The 22,148-nt window shown below is 34.1% G+C and overlaps 1 protein-coding gene and 1 long non-coding RNA gene across 2 annotated transcripts; both read right to left on the bottom strand.

The window, feature by feature from the left end:
* Nucleotides 1-7,882: 7,882 nt before the first annotated feature.
* On the bottom strand, nucleotides 7,883-14,649 carry LOC137406207 (demethylmenaquinone methyltransferase-like). Its single transcript, XM_068092743.1, has 5 exons — nucleotides 14,634-14,649; nucleotides 14,174-14,232; nucleotides 11,563-11,698; nucleotides 9,833-9,925; nucleotides 7,883-8,201 (listed from the first exon to the last, which is right to left on the bottom strand). The coding sequence occupies exons 1-5, from the start codon at nucleotides 14,647-14,649 to the stop codon at nucleotides 8,020-8,022; spliced, it is 486 nt and encodes a 161-aa protein (XP_067948844.1). The 3' UTR covers nucleotides 7,883-8,019.
* Nucleotides 14,650-15,709: 1,060 nt separating this feature from the next.
* LOC137406614 (uncharacterized) lies at nucleotides 15,710-20,535 on the bottom strand. Its single transcript, XR_010979919.1, has 3 exons — nucleotides 20,514-20,535; nucleotides 19,772-19,813; nucleotides 15,710-15,897 (listed from the first exon to the last, which is right to left on the bottom strand). It is a non-coding gene; the product is annotated as an uncharacterized lncRNA (long non-coding RNA).
* Nucleotides 20,536-22,148: the final 1,613 nt, after the last annotated feature.

The raw sequence follows: 22,148 nt of genomic DNA, 5'->3' as shown, positions 1-22,148 counted from the left end.
ACTGTATATACAGTATAATATATATATATAGTATACTGTATATACAGTATAGTATATATATATATATATTATACTGTATATACAGTATACTATATATATATTATACTGTATATACAGTATAATGTATATACAGTATACTATATATATATAGTATACTGTATATACAGTATACTATATATATAGTAGACTGTATATACAGTATACTATATATAGTATATGTATATACAGTATACTATATATATAGTATACTGTATATACAGTATATATGCAGTATATATATATGCATATATATGTATATACTGTATATACAGTGTACTGTATATGCAGTATATATATAGTATACTGTATATACAGTATAATATATATAGTATACTGCATATACAGTATAATATATATAGTATACTGTATATGCATATACACTGTATATACAGTATACTATATATATATAGTATACTGTATATACAATACTGCATATACAGTATACATATACTATATATACAGTATACTGTATATACAGTATAATATATATATATATAGTATACAGTATATGCATATATACTGTATGTACAGTATACTATATATATAGTATACTGTATATACAGTACTGCATATACAGTATACATATACTGTATAGACAGTATACGGTATATGCAGTATAATATATATATAGTATACTGTATATACAGTATAATATATATATATAGTATACTGTATATGCATACATACTGTATGTACAGTATACTATATATATAGTATACTGTATATACAGTACTGCATATACAGTATACATATACTGTATAGACAGTATACGGTATATACAGTATACTGTATATACAGTATAATATATATATAATATACTGTATATACAGTATACTGTATATACAGTATAATATATATATAATATACTGTATATACAGTATACTGTATATACAGTATAATATATATATAATATACTGTATATACAGTATATTATATATATATTATACTGTATAAACAGTATACTGTATATACAGTATAATATATATAGTATACTGTATATACAGTATAATATATATATAGTATACTGTATATACAGTATACTATATATATATAGTATACTGTATATGCAGTATATATATAGTATACTGTATATGCAGTATATATATAATATACTGTATATACAGTATACTATATATATAGTATACTGTATATACAGTATACTATATATACTGTATACTGTACATACAGAATACTATATATATAGTATACTGTATATGCAGTATATATATAATATACTGTATATACAGTATACTATATATATAGTATACTGTATATACAGTATACTATATATACTGTATACTGTATATACAGAATACTATATATATAGTATACTGTATATACATATCATCATGTGTAATAAGTATCTGCGCAATTATTTCACAATGCAGTAAGGTGGTTGGGCGAATCAGCTGCTAGTCATGGAATTTCCGTGATGCATTTTTTTCCTTGCCTTTAAGCCTGGCTTCGAATAGACGGATGAGCACAGGTTTTATTGTAGTAAAGACTAGTTAATTGTCTGACGTTACACGGGTAATGAAATAACTACCTGATGAATTTGAATAACTTAGGTTAGTAAAGCTAGGAACTCACCATAATAAAAGTCGTGTCCTACATCTGAACCTAGTTTGCAATGTTATGTATAATGGTCTATAACGCAATCATGAACTTTAAGCATGCTAGTATTTTTGCAAGTGAGGCCTAAGTATGTGCCCTATTATTCCTTAGTATGGCAAGGACAGTGCATCGCATTAGGTTAGCTCGTTGATTTGCAAACCTGAAAGTTCCAAGCTCAAATCTAGTGCTAAGCGGATAATTCATCCCTATAACTTTATCTGTCTGTTAGTCTGTGTTGTAAATGTTATGCATTCAACATTTGTTGCCCAATTTTATTCAAACTTCTCACACATGCTCCAGGCTTAGAGCCAAGTTGCCAAACACATTTTGTTTCATGATTCTATTGGGTTTGTGAAAACTAGCCTCATAAGCGGCCATCTGATTAGACACTCTAGAAAGAGCCTTCACACGCATTACGGACAATTGCAATCAATGAACACATTCATGGATTGTTTTTAGTGAAAACAGTGCAGGCAGCCATTAGTGTTGAAAACCTACACACGCTGTGGAACACTGGAATTACTGCTATTAAAATATAAGTTTTGCAGTGTCTCTTAAAATTACTAAATATACAAAATATAAGGTACTAAATATAATATACTGTATAGCAATGTATATATTATATATATATGTTAATATATATTAATATAAATAATATATAATATATTACTATATATAATACATATACCTATATATATTAATATATATAATATATATATTAATATATATATAAAATATATATTAATATATATAATATATATACATATATATATATATATATCTATATATATAAAAGTATTTAAGTGCTCAACAAGAGATTGATAAAAAGTTCCAATAGTTATTTTGTATTTTTAATCAAACTTGTTTGTATAAATTTGGTCGTGTCATTCTTTGACCCAACATGACAAATGCACCATTTTCTATTTATACTTCAACGCAAGTGTGCATCTTAATAAACTCTCTAGTATAGACTACAAATTACGTTCAGATGCCTTTACGACTAAGCAAAAATATTTATTATATAACAAGCTGTCTCCTTTGTTTCATTTGTCTACATCAAGGAGTATTCTAAAAAAATATTGCACTGCATAGGAATCAAACTAAAATATTCAGACCTTGCAATAACAAAATTAATTATGTAGATTAGTTATTACACATGACGATCTCTCACTTTGTACGGAGCTGTTGCCATACTAGTTATCAGTGATCAAAAAGTAGATCACTTCCTCAAGCTTTATGAACTTCAACATCATTACTGCCCTGAAACTAAATAACTAAAGAAGTTACACCATTTAATGTTCCCTTGATCCAAAGTACTTGTCTTAGTCTTAAATCCATTCTTACCTTCAGTGCAGTTTGGGGGTAGCTGAGACCATGTCCCATCTTCTCTACATGTTCGTTTCATGCTAGCATTAGAAGCATAACCTTCATCACACTTGTATGTAAATATATGGCCTGAATATATAACAGATTTATGATCAATAGTCACTGTGTTGACTCCATCCGGCAGTGCAGGGCAACTCTGTGGAATCACAGTCACTGCAACACAAAGCATGCATGGAAATCTTTTTATCTGTTAGCTGCCATAACAAAACCAACTTTCAAACATTCTAGCAAGTACAAACTTTACATCATTTTCACTTGCGTATGTATTTTTATTATTGCTAGCACTGCTATTATTGTTATTATTATTATTATAATTAGTATTATTATTACTATTGTTGTTAGAGTTTTTCTTCACAGTCATGTGGTAGTAGGTGACTGGTTTTATTCCATGTGGAGTCCGGGCCTTAACAAAAGGCTAAAGGATTCGACATGTTCCTCAATTCCACTAAGAGAGGACCTGCCTCAATATGTGAGCTGTTCCTAAGATGGCTGTCCTCTGTATAGTCCCAAAATACATTTTTACTCCTACCTCGGCCAGGTATGCTATATGCCTCATTGATATTGTTGAGTGCACCAATTTCTATTGGTATCACTTCTGTCTTCATCTTCCACAGTCTGTATATCTCGAACCCAAGCTCTTTGTATTTACCAATCTTCTCATCTTCCTTCTGTACTACCCTTGTGTCTCCAGGTATAGCTATGGCTATGACCTGACATTGTTTGGTTTCTTTGTTTACTAGTATCAGGTCTGGTCTTCTAGCTTTAATAACCTTGTCTGTCTGCGCATTAAAGTCTTATAGCAGCTCCACTTTCTCATTCTCCAATACAGCGTCTGCACGGTGGTCGTGCCATTTTTTGTGTGGGGCAACTCATGTTTCTTGCATATGCTCCAGTGCACTGCACTTGCCACTTTGTCATGCCACCCTTTATATTACATTTAATATTGTTACTATTATTACTGTTATTATTATTACTATTGTTATTTATATATTGGCTGTCATGACTATCATGATCGGTATTATTAATGAAATGGCAAAGTTATCAGTTCTGAAGCTGATGAAAATGTATGTTCCTCTCAACATGGTACTAGAATCTTACTCTCATAAACATCTGAAACGCTGTCATTTTTATTTTCAGCCGCAGGCAAGTTGGACAGCCTGCATCTTCCTTTGTCTGGATCAATCTCAAATGAAATGCACGTCGTGTAGTTTGATGCTATACAGAGCAGTCCACAGGTTGAAATGGAACTTCTGTTATATTCCTCATAATACGATGCCAATCTGTAGCCTCCTTTTTTTAAAAAGGTCTCTTTGACAAAATCTGCACTCTATAAAAGATACAATAAAGAAATTTCTCATCTTTGTGAATGTGAAATGCAAAATGCGGAACATAAGATTTTAAAACAAGGAATTAGCAGTTACTAATTGTAGCAGGCGGTATAAGAATGTACTTACACACAGGTTTGAAAAAGAAAGAAAAGTCAGCAGAACACAGAAGCATGATGAACAGTTGATTATTGAGTTCATCTTCCTAATATTTTTGCAGAAAAGCAGCTGCCAACTGCAGCTGACATTTCTCTTTATATATACGAGTGTTCGAACAAAATATTAATCTTCTAATGCCTCAGCGTGATGAGTCTAAATCAGCTTTTAGGGATAATTGAGACTGCAGAAACTGTTCACTATTGTCTGGTGACTAGTTTGACCAATGAGCAGCTATTATAAAAGTTTATTTACCCTCGCAAGACTAACCCATCTGCTAATTTATCTACATTGATTATCTGTAAGTGAATTGCTATACAGCCATCTTCTCTTATCTTACTACTAATACAAGTGGCTGTGAGATAAGATCATGGCAGTAAACAGGAAATTTAAAGTGCCACTAAAACTCCATTAATAAATATTATCATTTTACAAACAAATTCAGACTGTTTTTCAAATGTTAGCAGTAAAAGTGTGCAACTGTAATTTGATTTATTTTCAACAACTTGAAAAGTGCAGCAGTTGGCTCTCTGCAAACCTATCACAGTGCTGATTGTGATAGAGATCCCAGCACTGCAGTCTTTACATGATGCTCCACCCAGAGTCGAACCACAACAGATTGATCAAATCCTTAAAAATGGACGTTTTGAAAATCAATGTTCTTGCCAAATGTGAGAAGATTTGCGGCTCACTATGTAAGATGTTCAAAGATCAAAAAATCCAAATGATTGCTTGAATATTATAAAAAAGCAATTTAAAGTTGGCCTGTTGATACTTTTAAAAGACAACTTTAAATAAACTTTCACTGGTATGCTGTCTCACTCGCTGTCTATCATAGATGACAAACAAAGAGATCAGATTTCATATAAAAATGAATCAACATAGAAACATTAAGAATACCAAAATTAATGCCTAGCAGAAGAATATCGGATCACTAAGGAAAGCATAAAAAATATAAGGGTTCACACTGCTTTTGCAATTGAATCACTTCTTGATTCTGGTGATATCTAGAAAATTTACTCAGCTGTAGATATTGCACCCAGACCCTTTAGCCAATCTGTTGGCTTCCTTGTAGAAGCCAAGAGATTGTACAGGATGGTGTTGCCATTATTGACACAGCTGATAAATCAGACTGCTGGATTGAAAAATATGTCAATACATGAAACAACTACTGCATTACTAAAGATCTACCCAACTTCAACCAAACCTTTAGACAAACGTGTGAAAGTAGCATCTGCTCTTCGTAATAACAAATCTCATGCAAATATAAAGTTGTCAGAAAACCCCTTAAAGGAGATTTGCATGAAATTAACACGGCATCCACAACTGATATTGCACTGCTAAGCACAAAAAAACTATACTACAAAACTTCAAACATGCCAAAATTTTAGCTCTTCAAAAACAAGGGTAGTACTCAGAAATTACGGGCCCATGGAGAGTAGTTCTCGTATCGGCTGCAGAACCCTGGTGGTAATCTCACGCAGCAAAACACTTGCGATGCTAGGCTCAGTGGCTTATGTTCACATAAAACGGCATTGCTGATTATCGCATGAAAGTGCCGCTCGCCATTGCGTTGTAACAGTGCTGACCTTCACCTGTACAGTGAAGGGTTTTGAAAAGGTTTTTCGACAAGGTTTTGCTTGCGGCTCCTTGCTTTTTACCGGCGGTACTCGGCAAGTAGGGTCCCATCTAAGCGTTGATAGCTCTGCGATCCTGCCACTGGCGCTTGCAGCATATAAGGGAACTAGGCTTTACCTTCTCTCTTGCTTCTAAAGAATTGCTGAACCGTTCCTTCTTAAATCACAATTATGTTTCAGATTTGATATTTTGCGCAGATCAGATCCAGAAACATACTAAAGAGCAAAATGAGCATCGACTTGAGACTTCTATAGATTTGATTTAATATTCTGACCTAGCTGATAGAAAAAACCTTTCTAAAGTTGCCTGTTCATCTAGTTATGTAGGCTTTTCATGAGAGGATGCAAGGTCTGATTCAATATAAAGGGTGGCTACCTGATCGCTTTTCAATCAAATGAGGAGTTACTCAGACCATGTTTTTGTATCAACCCTATTAGGCATGTACTTCTTCGTTTTTTCTTGAGCAAGCATATTAACCTATGAACAAGTCTGTCAGGGTTTCTATTTTTTGTGTTGACAGAAATTTCTGTACCTCTTTCAAAATAACTTCCAAATTCTTTGTTTTAAATTTTTTGTACATAGACTTTGCAGTCTTTATGGTACATTCCAGACAAGGCCTCCAAAATCTTTTTAAATGTTTTTCACTGGCTTGAAAGACTTTGGTCTAACCGCTTTGGTCTAAGGCTTTAGGTCTAAAAAAACCAAAGACTGGTTTTTAGTTGTTTTTTTCATAAAAGAATGTCCAATTCAAAATAAATGCAGATGATGCTTTGTAAAGAATGTTGCAAACTTTAGAACAATGGTGTCACAATCAGTAGGAATTTCTAACTGAACTCAAACGTAAATGATCATCTTGCACTGGTGACTTCAACCTTTGGAAAGCTTATGAAATTAATCTGAAACAACAGACACCTAACTGTTACTAACATAGTATGAAGGTTGTGTGTTGAGCATTCTCATCTATGGAGCTAAGTTATAGTCTAAAAGATTTCTCTGTACACCAAGCATCTAAAGAAGATCACTATGCTCTGAACTGAACCATTTGCGATTACGAATATGATGTTGTAATATATGTGCAACTGTTTTGCAGAAAACAACTTTTCATCGCATAAAAAAACTAAATAGGCCTATAGTTTAATATGCAGCTTGTAACTTTTATTAACTGTTTTAGAGCAAGGCCTCCCGACTACGGGGTACGAACTGTTGCTCGCGGGGCAGGCTGCATGAATCAATCTTGAAGAGGCAGAAAGTGTATTTGTCGTCCCCTACATGAACCTAGATGGTTATCAAGCAGGTAAACAGTCAAATATCATAAAAGGAATTGTTTTATATGTTGCTGTTTTGTGAAAACATTAGACTCTATGTAGAATGACCTTCCAACAACATATTGTTTTCTATATTCAGATAATGTCTGTTTGTTTCTCATTACGTTTTGAGCCTGTTTTGTTTCATTCAATACAAGGGGGCGGGTTGGTGAAATTGCCCGCATCAGCCATAGAGGGTTCAGTGATGAAAACCAACAAGGAAGCACTGCTTTAAAGACTAGTGTTTCTATGTAGAGAATTTAGTTTGCCATCTGATGAGAGTTCAACACAAGTCAGTTTAGACCTTGAAATTTTGAGTTGTATTTGACTAAGCTTGTTACTGCTCCTTACTTTCTTTCTATCAAGCCTCTAAAGAATAGAGCTCTCTTACAGGAACAATATTAGCATTCTCACAATTAGCACAATTTCTATTAAGTTTATTAAACTAAAGAAGTTTGTATATCTTTGCAAATGAGTCGAAAAGCAGCAGATGACTTGATAATTTGGGCTACAAACATTAAGTTTTCCTAAATTATTGCAAACAGGACTCGTCGAAATCAAAGCTTTTGAAACACAGTGGTGATTCCTTCATAGCCTGGAAAGTAGCCATCAAATACGCTTTCCTCGAGTAGCTTGATTTTTCCTTCACTCTCCCATTGCTGTAACATAGGTGAGAGCTCTTTATAGCCTGGATACTCCAGTGTGTAGAGCCGTCTCATCACATTGATGACATAACCACCTAAAACAGATGTTTGCAAAAATGAAACACTTTGAACTGAAGACCTAAAGAAAGCATAAAAACATTATTTATATAAGAATTTGCCTAATTATGCTAGAAAATGCTGGAAAGTGTTGGCGATGGTGGCAGGCTGCAAAGCAAAATGTCACGAGTTCTAATCAAGGATAACGCAATATTTTTTATATATATCATAAAAAGTATAAAACTGTGGCTCCGGGTAGGTGGAAAAAAGCCAGCCATGGATCTTATTATAGTAAAGGTTATACTACATGATACCAGTACTCTTGCAGCCCTATGCGCCGTGAGAGATCCTCAGGTGTAATAACCAATTACTGAACTATTCCAAAATGTGGGAGAGATATTAATTAGTTAAGGGGATGTATCTTAAGGTTACCAAGCTCGAAGTTGTGAGTTCAAATCCTAATGAAAGCAATCTAATTTTCTAACCTTATACTGTGACTTCGGAGTGATGAAAATACAGACATAACCCTTATTATAGTACAGATTTACATGTATACCATTAGCAGTATTTCATTTAGGGTTTGGTAATGCCAATTTCCTGTTTGTAGTATTTCTTTATGGCTTGATAGAAAAATGTAAAGAAAACAAGGTAGAGATGTGAGTAAACATAACAGCTGACTCAAGCTGACATTTTACATCCATCACGGTTTTATTACGCGAGGGCATAGATTTACAGCATTGGGTTATCCTCTGTGTACAACCAACCATAATGTTGATAGTGGCAAGCTCACCAGACAGCGTTCAATTTAATTACGCATTTTGGCAGTTTCCTTGGATTGACCTGTCAATTCATTTTGACAAAGTTATTACTATGTTTTGAATTTGAGTTTTGTGTAAAGTAACTGTTAGCAGGTTTGTGATATACATACTTTAAAGGAGCTTTAGTCGCATATCAGCTGCTCCATTTCTTATCAACTCAGGAATAAAACAATTCAGGGGCAAGATCATATATCAACTTAGTTCTCTGTTTTATAAATACGCTATCCACTGAACTGGTTCCCTAAGCATTGAAGAAATAGGATGGAAGCACGCATTCAGCAAAAGTTTTATTGTTTTGAACAGATTTTTTAAAAGCAAAAGTCTGAACAGTGCTTGGAACAATTATACTTCTCCTAATGAGTCGCTAGGAATAAAGTTTGGATGCATACTCAATCATTGGTGTATGCTGTTCACTGATAAATAAAGATCTAATATGTATTACTTTTAGATTGTAGTATTTTTTAATCATCCTGCTGACACTTGTTTGTGCCATAAAAGACCTTAACCTCATTTTTACATGCTGCACCAACAGCTATAACACAAACCTTCATTGCTTTTAAATGTAATTTTCTATTAGCTCTGGTGTTCACTTTTGAGTTGAGTCACATGTTTTACTTTTATGCTAGGTAGAGCTCATTAAATATCAATAACAATGCAATAACACCGATATAAAGATATAAATCTAATATAGTAATTATGTAGTTAATATTATAATTAATGGTAATAATCAGTATAATATGATATAATCATTATGAATCAAAGCAGTAGCATTTACCCATGCATCTGTAACAGAAACACTAGGATGACTGCTCAATTTTAGGCATCATTTGAACATCATTGCTGGAACTTACCTGGTTTTACAAGGTTAAGCATCTCTTGAAATCCATCAAGTGTTATGTGGCCTGGACCAACACCCCCGCAGCATATAACAGCATCATAGGTATCTATAGGAGATTGTTATACAACAATAACTTTACGTGCAATGAGAAAAATTGCAATTTCACTCTGCTAAATATATGCATTATATCTGCTGCAAGGTAAGGTTTGTAAAAGTAACTCACAAAATTGTAGAATAGTGTCATTTGTTTATTTTATTGCGATACTAGCTAATGGCATTGAAATGCTAAAGAGCTTTGGGATTTCCATGTTTAAATTGTTGAAACATATACTAGATTACAAAAACTCATACTTGCCGATTTTCACTTGAAACTTGATCACTTGTAAAGAAAAAAATTAGGACCTTTTTATAGGCAGTTAGTAATATGACCTCACTGTAGTGAGCGTGCTATGCACCTTTTTCAAATGACAGGAAACAACAACTCCTTGCAGCAGTGCATTCATACTTGCTATGTTCTGTCACTGAATATAAAAATGCATGTACACAATGAGACTGTACAATTATGTACAAGTATGTACAGGAGTGTAAAAATCACTTTCTATCTTTACTGTTTTAGAAATACTCATAGCCATGTGTTTCTGACTGTCTAGTACATTACTAGCTGCTTAGTGCTGTTAGGTTCTGAATAATATAAAACTCTTTGTTCATAAAAAAAGACGTGATGTCACTTGAAAATGAATGAAATTGGTAAGGCTAACACTTTGAAGCTTGGATAAGACCTGAGTAAACCTGTATTTTAACCTTACTTTTCCATATTTTCAATTTATATAAGATTGCGAAGTTTTGGTCATTTTGCAGGATATGCGTGTTCAGTATCGTTCTGAAGTTTCAAATTGATTTGAATTTTAGTTTTTGAGAATTGCCAAAATTCCAATAGACCGTCCAGCCAACTAAAAAATAAAAATGGCTGCCGACAGAGCACTAGTTTCTAATGAAATGCTAATTGAAGTTCTTAGTAATGAAGAATTAAATATAAACAAAGCTAAGAACTTTATCTCCTCTATAACAAGAGATTCACGCTAAAACTGCTTGCTTTTCTATTCATAACAAATATACACACTCTATCAGACTCGGTGTACATCAACAATTATGTTTCTTCAGTTACATCTAAAACATCACATGTTTGAAAGAGTATAAAAAAACGTATACATTATTTGATTAGTTTTTTTATTGCAGTCTCTTAGCTTGGACCTTCAATATAGTATTCAGCTCAATAGGAGTTGTGCTATCCTACGTGCTTTCACAGCCAACTGAAAGTTGTTAATCCGCTCTAGGATCAGATGGTATGCTGGTGTATACAAGGTTAGACTTCCAAGTAGTAATGACACTAAGGGAGTCAAAAAATAAAGAATATAAAATAAAAAGGGCCCACTCAGTTTACTAGCTTGATTACTACTACTTGTACTTATAATTCAGGCCTGTGAGCATCATTTATACAAGAAGTGTTTAAATAAAGGTTGAAGCCAATTTAAGGTTACTCAGGCTGAAGTGTATTATTTGGCAGTATTTTCTATTTGTATAAAATACAGTTTTGTTCACATCTACCTTTAGTTTCTAGTTCGCAAGTTTGAAGTTTAATGAAGTACATAAACAATGACTTGTACAAGAAATATGGTGATATTTTAGTGGAATGTACATCCGTCTGTTGTGAACCTCTTGTCTAATGATATATGACTAACTTACCATGTGCCAATCCTGTATTAATAGTGAACAGCGTGTGGAATATTTCTTTGTAGAGACCACTCTGTTGCGCCACCTCTAGCATCCCTTTAGCCGCATCTAGTCCATCAATATTGTTATAATCGGCTAACTTGCACACCTGTAAAAGAGAAGAATATTCCCTGTTGAATTTCAAACTGTCGATCGGTTGAAGAACTCGACACAAATAATTGACAATCATATTATTGAACTGCAGAAGCTTATCATATCAATGTAAAATGAAGCATGTCAAAGGTTTTACTAAAAAAAGGAATTTTATTAACTAAGATGGTAAATAATTAGGGATGTTAAAAGAAAGTCTTCGTTCTGATGCATTTCTTTTTTGTATATGCATATGCATTGTTTTATATTCAATGATCGAACATAGCAAGTCTGAATGCACTGTTGCAAGGAGTTGTTGTTGCATTTCATCTGAAAAAGGAGCACACCAGGCTCACTAGAGTGCAGTTATATTTTTAACTGCCCCTGAAAAGCTCCTGAATTCCTTTTAGTTTTCAAGTTTTAAGTGGAATTTGCAAGCCTGAGTATTTTCAATCTTTTGTGACAGAAGATAGCAGCTGAGCGTAGAGCACAGGAAGATCGTTACAGCCATGCCGAAGCAAGGAGGACAGCCAAGCTCGACCGAGCCGAGAGACTCGAGTGAGCCCCGTCAGACTGAGCCCAGAGGAGACCGTGCTGGTCCACGATCTGACTGAGCTGGCTGGAAGCATGACTGGCCAGCTTGGCTACCAAAACAAGCCAGTTGGCTACCAGGCCGGCACCAAATAGAAAGACCTGGTACCGGGCCGGCAACAAATAGATCGACCTGTGACCGAGCTGGCTATTCTGAAGAAAGGGCGGAGCTTGCCAGCAAGAGAACTATATAATGAGCCTGATGAGCCAAGGCAAGGCAGAGCGCAAGGATGTCTCGTCATTGCAGTTTACGTACGCATGCATTCACTGTATTTATATTTATCTATTTGATCAAAATATATAAAGCTTTATATTCTAAAGTGGTTTAGTTCGTTTAGGAGTAGTAGAAGATCACAGCATAACCACTGCACTTGCAAATGTTTAAACGAGTTAAAGATGGAAATCCAAAGCCATTTTACATATCAACGTCGTTAGCTAAAATCACCTTAAATTGAGCAAATGTTCACAATATTGTTTTATCTTATTTTATACAAACCTTCTCTAGTATTATCATGCTTTAATTAGTTCTTTCAATAATACTTTGAATTAAAAAATCTAAACAAACACTTCTCTTTCCTGATCTTTTAAAAATCTCCTATTTGATAATTTAATAACTTACAATAATAATAACTGTGATAAGTAATAATTTACTTAACAAGGCAGTTAAAATTAGTTTTCATTATAGGTAATCAATGTATAAGCTAGTTGTAGTTAAGGAACCTAAGTCCACATACTGCGAAAAACCTAAGTTTACATGCTGCGAGGAACCTAAGTCTGCATACTGCGAGGAACCTAAGTCTACATACTGCGAGGAACCTAAGTCTACATCCTGCGAGAAACTTAAGTCTACATACTGCGAGGAACCTAAGTCTACATACTGTGAGTATCAACTCATTAAAGCTAACTTTTTGTTCATCGTACTAATGGAAAGCTGATCCCCTGAGGTCTTCAGGTTTACTGACATATTTTTGTATTCGTGAAAGTTTTTCACAACAGGAGAAATAATACTGTAAGTCAAAACTTCACGTACACCAACTAACCACAACGTACATGTATTCACAAATTTCAGATAGCTTTTCAAGAGCCACTCTGTAAATCAGTTTCTGGCTCATCTAAACTGAGCCCTATGAACGCTGATAAGACGATCCTAAACCTCCTTTTTCACTCTTTTGTTACCAAATTAATTTTGTCAAGGGACATAATTAAATATTCGATAAAACTGGGTATATAGCAATAGTATATATAAGTTGTATTAACTTATGAAGTATGAACCGCGCAACATTTAAAAATATTTTGATACAAGTTAATTAGCATAAAACTTTACATCAGCTGCTGCCAGTTAAAAGGCCACAAGTGTGTTGCAAAATAAGCTCGAACACCTTTTCAGCCATTTTCACTACTACTATGAGCATGTTTTAAGTCAGACGAGAGAACAAACACTAAAATAGTTTACGGCATTATTATTACCGCTAAAAATAAAATAAGAACTTTCAGTAGTAATAATGTTCAATAAATAATCATCAGAAGTCTGTTGATCTGCAATTAGTAAAGCCTCCTCAGCTGTAATGCATCTGACACAACTGGTCATTGCTAAAAAAAATTGCAATAAACAAAACTTTTGCAAATCGAAGCTAACTTCGGGAAAGCTGTAAACGTATTTTCTATTGGTTAAATGCAGGCTGATATTTGTTTCTTTTTGTTTTAGTACGATAAGCTAATTAATTAATTGCTCACTAATCAGAAACAGGAAGCCACACCATGTGTCTTTTGGCCATAACCAAATGTAGTGATGTGCCGCATTGCGAGTCTCATGGTATATACAATGTAAAGAGCTATATTATTTATAATCAAGAGTCTGCCATTACACTTTGCTCACGTCTAGGAAGAGTTAACCTTATCTTACCAGTTTCACTACCTCTCCTGTACCACCTGCCACATCCAGCACTCTCGCATCCACTCGACCTGTTACATAAATATTATTTTATAGAAGCATAAGTAAACGGTAGTCTGATATTATGCATTTCTGCAGAGCAAGTTGATTAAAAGTGAGAATTTATCTCTTTGGGTGCTTTCTTGCAGTTCTGTGGATTCATCAAAAGTAATCAAATCAATCAATTTTTGAATTTTCAAATTAATTAAACCATTATCCTAGTTAAAATTTTGTGAATTTTTGAGAGATCTAATTTAAATGGTTGAATGAGTCAGATGTAATAAAGATCAACTAAGCTTATACATGTATTTCATTTATTGAGAATAACTTTGAGAGAGTAAACTTCTGGTATTCGTAAAACAATTATTGACAAATGATTTTACTTTATTTTTAAAATTACACTTCTAGTTACTTTGTGTAAATTGTTATCTACCATTTAGTTGTACCATAACTGATGTTTTTATTAAACCATGATAAGAATTACTAACAAAATTCAGTTAGACTTTTTTAAGACTGGTAATATAATTAATATTTAAACTGATAAGAAAGTCTGTGAATTTTTGAAAAGCCCCTAAGAGCTACAGATTGTATGCAATATACACTTTGTGAAGCAACAACTTAAAAGAAAATTGTAACTAAAGTGACATGTATGATATATCAAGATAAGGGTGCTGTATAGCAAAAGAAGTAAGAATTGTGTTTATAACCTCAACAACATAACCGGTAAATACAAAGCGTCTGTTGAACCACCTGGCTTAGCCTCAGCTTCAGCTTTAGCCTCAGCCTTAGCCTAAATGTGTAGGCTTAAGTTATACTGTTTGTCGACACATGATAAGATGAAAAAACAAGCACACATCAACAGCTCTCTTTAACTTTAAAACAGGATTGAATTGAACCGATTGGTTGAATTAAACACAATTGCTTCCTTCTCTTTAGATGCTCTAACTTCAAAACATGATTGAATTGAATTGATTGTTTGAATTGAATAGAACTGATTTCTTTTCTTTAGATGCTTTAACTTTAAAATTGAATTGAATCATTGGTTGAATTGAACAGAATTGATTCTTTCTCTTTAGATGATTTAGCTTTAAAACAAGATTGAATTGAATTGATTAGTTTAATTCAACAGAATTGATTCCTTTTCTTTAGATGTAGTTCATACCTTAGGACATAATGCTTTAGCAGATTTTGTACCTTCTAGATGTTTATTAAAACAAAAATGCCTGAAAATAATATTTTATAATGGGCTGAAAAACTCTAACCTTACCTAAAAACATATACTATAGCTAGTGAACTATAGATAGATGTGCTAGAATAAAATTTTTTTCAATTGCTTCATAGTGAATGTAAGCTTCAACATATCAAAGTTGCTATTGAAGAAGTTTTCTACCCTTTGATCAAAAGGAATTGTATTAATATTATTCAACACAACAGAAGTTATCAGCTCTTTGCATTATCATTCTAAAATATTGAGCTGCCAATAAATATGATTGTTTTAACTTGCCATTGAGGTACTTGTGCAAGGCTTCAGCTGCCTTTAGTGGGCCCCCAAACTGAGCTTCAGCTTGCTCGCTGTCGTATTCTTCAGCATGAACACTGTAGTACTCAATCTTTTCTGCTGTGTTCAGTCCTTGGCTCGGAGTATCGCTATCACCATCAAGGCTTTGAACTTGGTGCCAAAAGGCCACTGTTGGTGCCTAAAATGTATTCACCAGATGTATTCATCATCTGTTAGCCTTTAGCTTTTTATAATAATATTTAACATTCTAATATTTTCAATACTTGAGGCACTTTTTTAAATACAGTCACTTCTTGTGAAAGTATTTATATCGAGGATAAATAGGTTTTGGAAATTTATAGGGTTTGAATGTGAATAAAAATTTTGCTAGCATATCAGAGAAAAATGGAAAAGTTGAGAGTGGATGTTTTTTTTAGAATAAAACAGTTTTTCAGTCTTCCATCAATCATCTGCTACTGATCTGAAGTCCTTAACTCAATACAAATGTATATACAGTATATAAACCACAGTCTTTGTCTTTTTGCCTTTCTGTTAAACCCTGTGTTCAGTTTTAGGGATTAAAATCTGGCAATGGAAAACCTGCTTGGTAATGAGGTTGAAATCGGAAAATCGATTTGCTTGAAAAATGTAACTTGCGTTCAACTCACCACTACACAGGGCTATTTTGCCTTGCTATGACATTGCGGCTATACTTATTGCAGCTACTAATCAAAGTACGCGTGACTGCGCATCCGTGCCTCTGAATGCACCAGTTCGATTGCTGGAATGCGCAATCTTTTTTCCTAGTGCTTTAGCAACGTGATAGCCGAGTTTTTTTAGCAATGCGAGTTTTTCCGTGAGCTGCATCTAGTTTTAAAAAAGGCTGTTTTTAAAACGTATGCTTCTTCAAGCTGGCTTACGCTCTAAACAGCTCGCGTACCACTACCATTAAATACGAACAAAATGGCCAACTTTATTTGCAGTTTTCATATTATTTTCCTACGTGTTTTATTTAAAATTGATTTTTTATAACTAACCATTTTTATCAATTTTATTTAAAACATTGTCATTTGTAAGCATATTGTCATTTGTATGTACGTGTATGTTATATGAATATAGTATGCTAACATGCAAAATTTCTTTTCATCAACAGACGAGTTCATTAGAGCGTTCATCACAAAAGGTTATTACAGTATTTTATTTGTGTATTATCTTAGACATTTTTTCCTTCGAATTTTTTGAATGTGTGATTCACATTCTCTCTCCGATAAGCAAGACAAAGAAAATGGTTTACCCTTGTGCGCTTCAGTGATGCAGGCCTATTTAATTATAATACTTCATTTTTTACGCTTTTACCAGCGTCGCTGCATTCAAACTTTTGATGATTAGCTTCTACAGCAGTAGTAATATTTTTATACACACACTTCTATGTACTTACTGTTAATATTAAACATATTCATGTTTTTATTTAATTTTCTTATTCGGTATTAATTGTATCAGTATTAAACATTTTTATTGCGGAGTATAACAGACTTTATCTAGCCATTACTTACTAATTATTTCACATTTAAACACCTTTACTGCTGTCTTAATTTTTCTGTAAATTTTTTTAACTGCACAAAACACATTAATTTTTTCATGATATGAAATTAAAAAATTTTTTATTCTGTTTTCATGGAAAAAACTTTGTGTGTAACAATCAAATTTTTTAGACATTACAAATTGTATAAAGTTTCCCGTGGTTGATATGTTTACTGGGCAGCCCACCACCATAAAAAATGTGTAATGCATCATTTATCCACCTCCTGTAAGTGTAAAAATTACAAAATTAGGTGTCAGCCAGCTCAAACAGACTGGCCAAACATAAAAATAATCAAATATATAAATAAACTAGATGAATCCCCTGCATTGCACGGGTTATAAAAAAGGTCTTTGCACAAAAAAATTACTTTTAATCAACATACACAGCATCTACTATGCTAAATCTTTTAAATCAAGGTGTTTGTTTATTCTGTGTATACTGTGTTTATTCTTGTATAATTCATAGTGTACCAGCTGCTGTCCTACAGCTCTATATTAATTGCAATAGTTTTGTTGGCTATGTGGGTTTGAGCATTTTTCTTCTGGCCAACAATTCTAACATAGTGCTAGCTCAGTGGTTCCCAACCAGAGTGGAATTCCCCTAAGAGGAGAATTTTTATTCTTGTATAATTCATAGTGTACCAGCTGCTGTCCTACAGCAGCTGGTAGGTGAGGTGTCGGATATACAAAGGGGAAAAGAGAGGTGTCGGATATACAAAGGGGAATAGAGAGGTGTCGGATTTACAAAGGGGAATAGAGAGGTGTCGGATTTACAAAGGGGAATAGAGAGGTGTCGGATATACAAAGGGGAACAGAGAGGAGAACAGAGAAGTGTCGGATATACAAAGGGGAACAGAGAGGTGTCGGATATACAAAGGAGAACAGAGAGGTGTCGGATATACAAAGGGGAACAGAGAGGTGTCGGATATACAAAGGAGAACAGAGAGGTGTCAGATATACAAAGGGGAACAGAGAGGTGTCGGATATACAAAGGAGAACAGAGAGGTGTCGGATATACAAAGGGGAACAGAGAGGTGTCGGATATACAAAGGAGAACAGAGAGGTGTCGGATATACAAAGGGGAACAGAGAGGTGTCGGATATACAAAGGAGAACAGAGAGGTGTCGGATATACAAAGGGGAACAGAGAGGTGTCGGATATACAAAGGAGAACAGAGAGGTGTCGGATATACAAAGGAGAACAGAGAGGTGTTGGATATACAAAGGGGAACAGAGAGGTGTCGGATATACAAAGGGGAACAGAGAGGTGTCGGATATACAAAGGGGAACAGAGAGGTGTCGGATATACAAAGGGGAACAGAGAGGTGTCGGATATACAAAGGAGAACAGAGAGGTGTCGGATATACAAAGGAGAACAGAGAGGTGTCGGATATACAAAGGGGAACAGAGAGGTGTCGGATATACAAAGGGAAACAGAGATTTTGTCGGATTTGTTAAAGTTTTAATTTGAGTTCTGCGGTGCCGTGTGAGTTTGGGTTTCATTATTTAATATTTTGGTTTTATCTATAACATTAGTTGCTAATAATGAGCTACTAGTAGAGCTACTAGTCAGAACCCAGATATATGTGAACACACTCATCCGAATTTTGATTAGATAGTAAGTTAACCTAGTCATGAACCAATTCAACCAATTTAACCTAGTCATAAACGAATTTGCCGCCATGCCGAAGGTCACATTTGTTGTGTGTTGTATGTGTGCTGCATAATATTGATAATATGTTGTTTTATGTTTATATATGTACAATAAAATGAAATTGTAATTCGTATTGGTTGTTTTTAGTCATGTGAGTTAAAAGCGAGGAGGAATCAAATTTATAAAAAGGCATAAGAGGGAACTGAATGAAAAAGGTTGGGAGCCCTGTGTTAGATGACGCCATGAAAATATTGTAATGAGTACAATTTAGAATACTCATTATGCCTTGTAATGAGATTCACTGTAAAGTACACAATTTATTTCATAGTATAATCAGTTAGACAGCGTAGTGTATTGGATATATAGCTGTCTGCAGAACTGGTGGTTCCAGGTTCAATCCCAGTATGAAGTTAATTTTTCATTGCTAGATCTTAATTGCCATAACTGGGCACAGGAAAGACAGGAAGCAAAAAACTCAATCATCGCTTTAAATTAAAATGCAGAGTAATAAAAGTTGTATGTTAAATAAAAATCAATTTACTTTGCAAAGCGTTTTTATTACTCGTGCCATGCCTAGTATTTAGTTACTATTATATAAATCAAAGCGGCAATGAACAAACTTCATGTTCAAAGTGTTTTCTCAAAATGACATGGCCATTTATGATTACTTAATTGTATATTATGTGAGAAGATTAGAAAACATCTCAATTACACTACCAAATCATACATAAATATTATTTACACAAAGCTTCTCTGTTCTTGCAGGTCTGCGGAAAGGAAAGACAACTCCTTAAAGCTCTTTACCTTAAACTGTATTATACTTAATACTGTTTACTCACCACAGGATCAGCCATTGTTCTCCTTCTGTCACAAGCAGTGATCTATAAAACACGGGACCATTATTTAAATTGTCAAGCCATGCTGACGGTCTTCTTACAGTACTAGGCAGCAGGTTAGTAATTGTCTGCTCAATTATTTGGTTAATTAATTTTCAATTAGTGATCTGTGTTTTTATTAGTGCTTGCATTTTAGTTACCTAATTAATTTTAGTTAGTCTTTAGTTTTTAGTAGCATTGAGTCATGAACATTGTACAACAAAAGATTTAGGTCAATTGGTCAAGGATTTTTATCGTTGCGCTGCAACTACGATGTAAGGAATTACAGTTGATAAAGCAAATACAGAGCTTTCAACTTCAAAGTATCTTTTGAACTATGGAAAACTCACTTGACTGTTTTTGAACCTCTAAACAATATTTCAGTGCAAAGATATAGCTAACTGCAAGCAAGGCTGCCATATACTACAACACTTTCAGTGCAAAGATATAGCTAACTGCAAGCAAGGCTGCCATATACTACAACACTTTCAGTGCAAAGATATAGCTAACTGCAAGCAAAGCTGCCATATACAACAACACTTTCAGTGCAAAGATATAACTAACTGCAAGCAAGGCTGCTATATACAACAACACTTTCAGTGCAAAGATATAGCTAACTGCAAGCAAGGCTGCCATATACAACAACACTTTTAGTGCAAAGATATAGCTAACTGCAAGCAAGGCTACCATATACAACAACACTCACCTCAAATTAAGTTAGGAAACAGGATTTTAAATGACACAACTTCAATGTCACTTTCATATATACATACATACTAGGCTTTTGCACCAATCAAAGCCCTTGAACTGGTGTTGCCCAGCAACAGAAGAACCACAAAAGAATTGAGCGGAGTTCAATTGGTGGCAGTAGATTCATTCTGTCTACCAATGGAATCTCTATGGCACATTCCAAGGTCACAAACTTGACCATGCTCTAGTTCTGGAGCATCAATTCTTGCTACATCATTCTAGAAATCAGCAGTTGGCTATCTATTGGTTAAATCATTCATGACAAAGATTGGCAGCAGACATACTGGCAGCGAACAGATTGGTACTAGGCTTATAGGCTCACTACTTTATGAGCTTGCTGACAAGCATTAGCAGCTGCTTGTATTCTAAAATTATGTATTACGCATATAAGTAGATCAGAGTCAGCATATGCTGCTTTAAAAAGTCTTGAGTCTGTTTAATTTTTTCGAATCACGCTTAATAAAAAGGTAACATTTTCATTTAATGGCAGAAGCAATTCTTGTTACACCCTCACGTCTTGTTTTCTTCACTCTTGTTTACTAGTTAACTCTAGTTCCTGCAGCTTTACTAACCTGTGAATTAATGCAAACTCAGTCTCTCTTTAGAAGTTAAGCACAATGGCACATTTCAACTTTACAATAGATTGAAATCTAATCTTGAATGCATTCACTATTGGCAGCAACTTGTCAATCACTGGGGAGCCCTCAAGTAATGCAGGAGAAATGCATGTCAAAGCGGTTTAAATTGGACCTAAGTCTATATTTTGTGCGACTCAACTCATTAAAGCTAACCCTTAGTTTAGCGCACTATTGGGAAGCTGACAGTTTTGGGTCTTCACACCTACTGGCACGTTTTTGGACCCATGAAGGTTTCTCTACAAATGAGGAGCTAATAGGGCAAAGTCAAATTATTACATACAGGAAATAACCACATAATCAGAACTCTACCCTGAGAATTCTACATATTTTGTGTTGAAGCATTTATACTTTATTTCTGTATAATGGCAAGTTTTTGTCCAAAAACTGCTTCCTGCTACAACACAGAAAGTTCGTGTACTTTTTAGCTGCAGCAATATAATTTTTTATTTAAGATTATGGCAAACCTTTTAGATTACGTCACAATTATATCACTCTAGTTTTGATAGTATAAGTACTAGATGCATTAACAAAGTCTTTAGCCTCATTCAAAGTCATCAACGTTTCTCTCAGTTTAGTTTTTCCAGATCATGTGCAATATCTATCGAGATACACAGATTGCCACGGTATACTTTTTTTGTTTCATTCTCAGAAAAATGATGCATATACATGTACATATAAACTCAGCATACTTGGGCATAGACTCATACTCAGCATAGAGTTTAGATGTATATGACTATCTTGTTAACATTTTGTAAATAGAATGTCTTTATTGTTGAACCAATACATGTGAGAGTCTCTATCTTATCATTGTTTATGTTGATAAGTTTATGGCATAATGCCAACCTTAGCATTTGCTATTCCTGTCACTGGTGGTGGACAGAGTGACACTTACGCATGTAAAGCATGTAATGTTTCCCAAAATTATTAATATTATATTAATATTATACCAAAAT

This window comes from Watersipora subatra, chromosome 10, assembly GCF_963576615.1.
Source record: "Watersipora subatra chromosome 10, tzWatSuba1.1, whole genome shotgun sequence".
Taxonomy (NCBI): domain Eukaryota; kingdom Metazoa; phylum Bryozoa; class Gymnolaemata; order Cheilostomatida; family Watersiporidae; genus Watersipora; species Watersipora subatra.
Note: the sequence above shows the minus strand (reverse complement) of the source record. Positions and strands in the feature narration are given on the sequence as shown.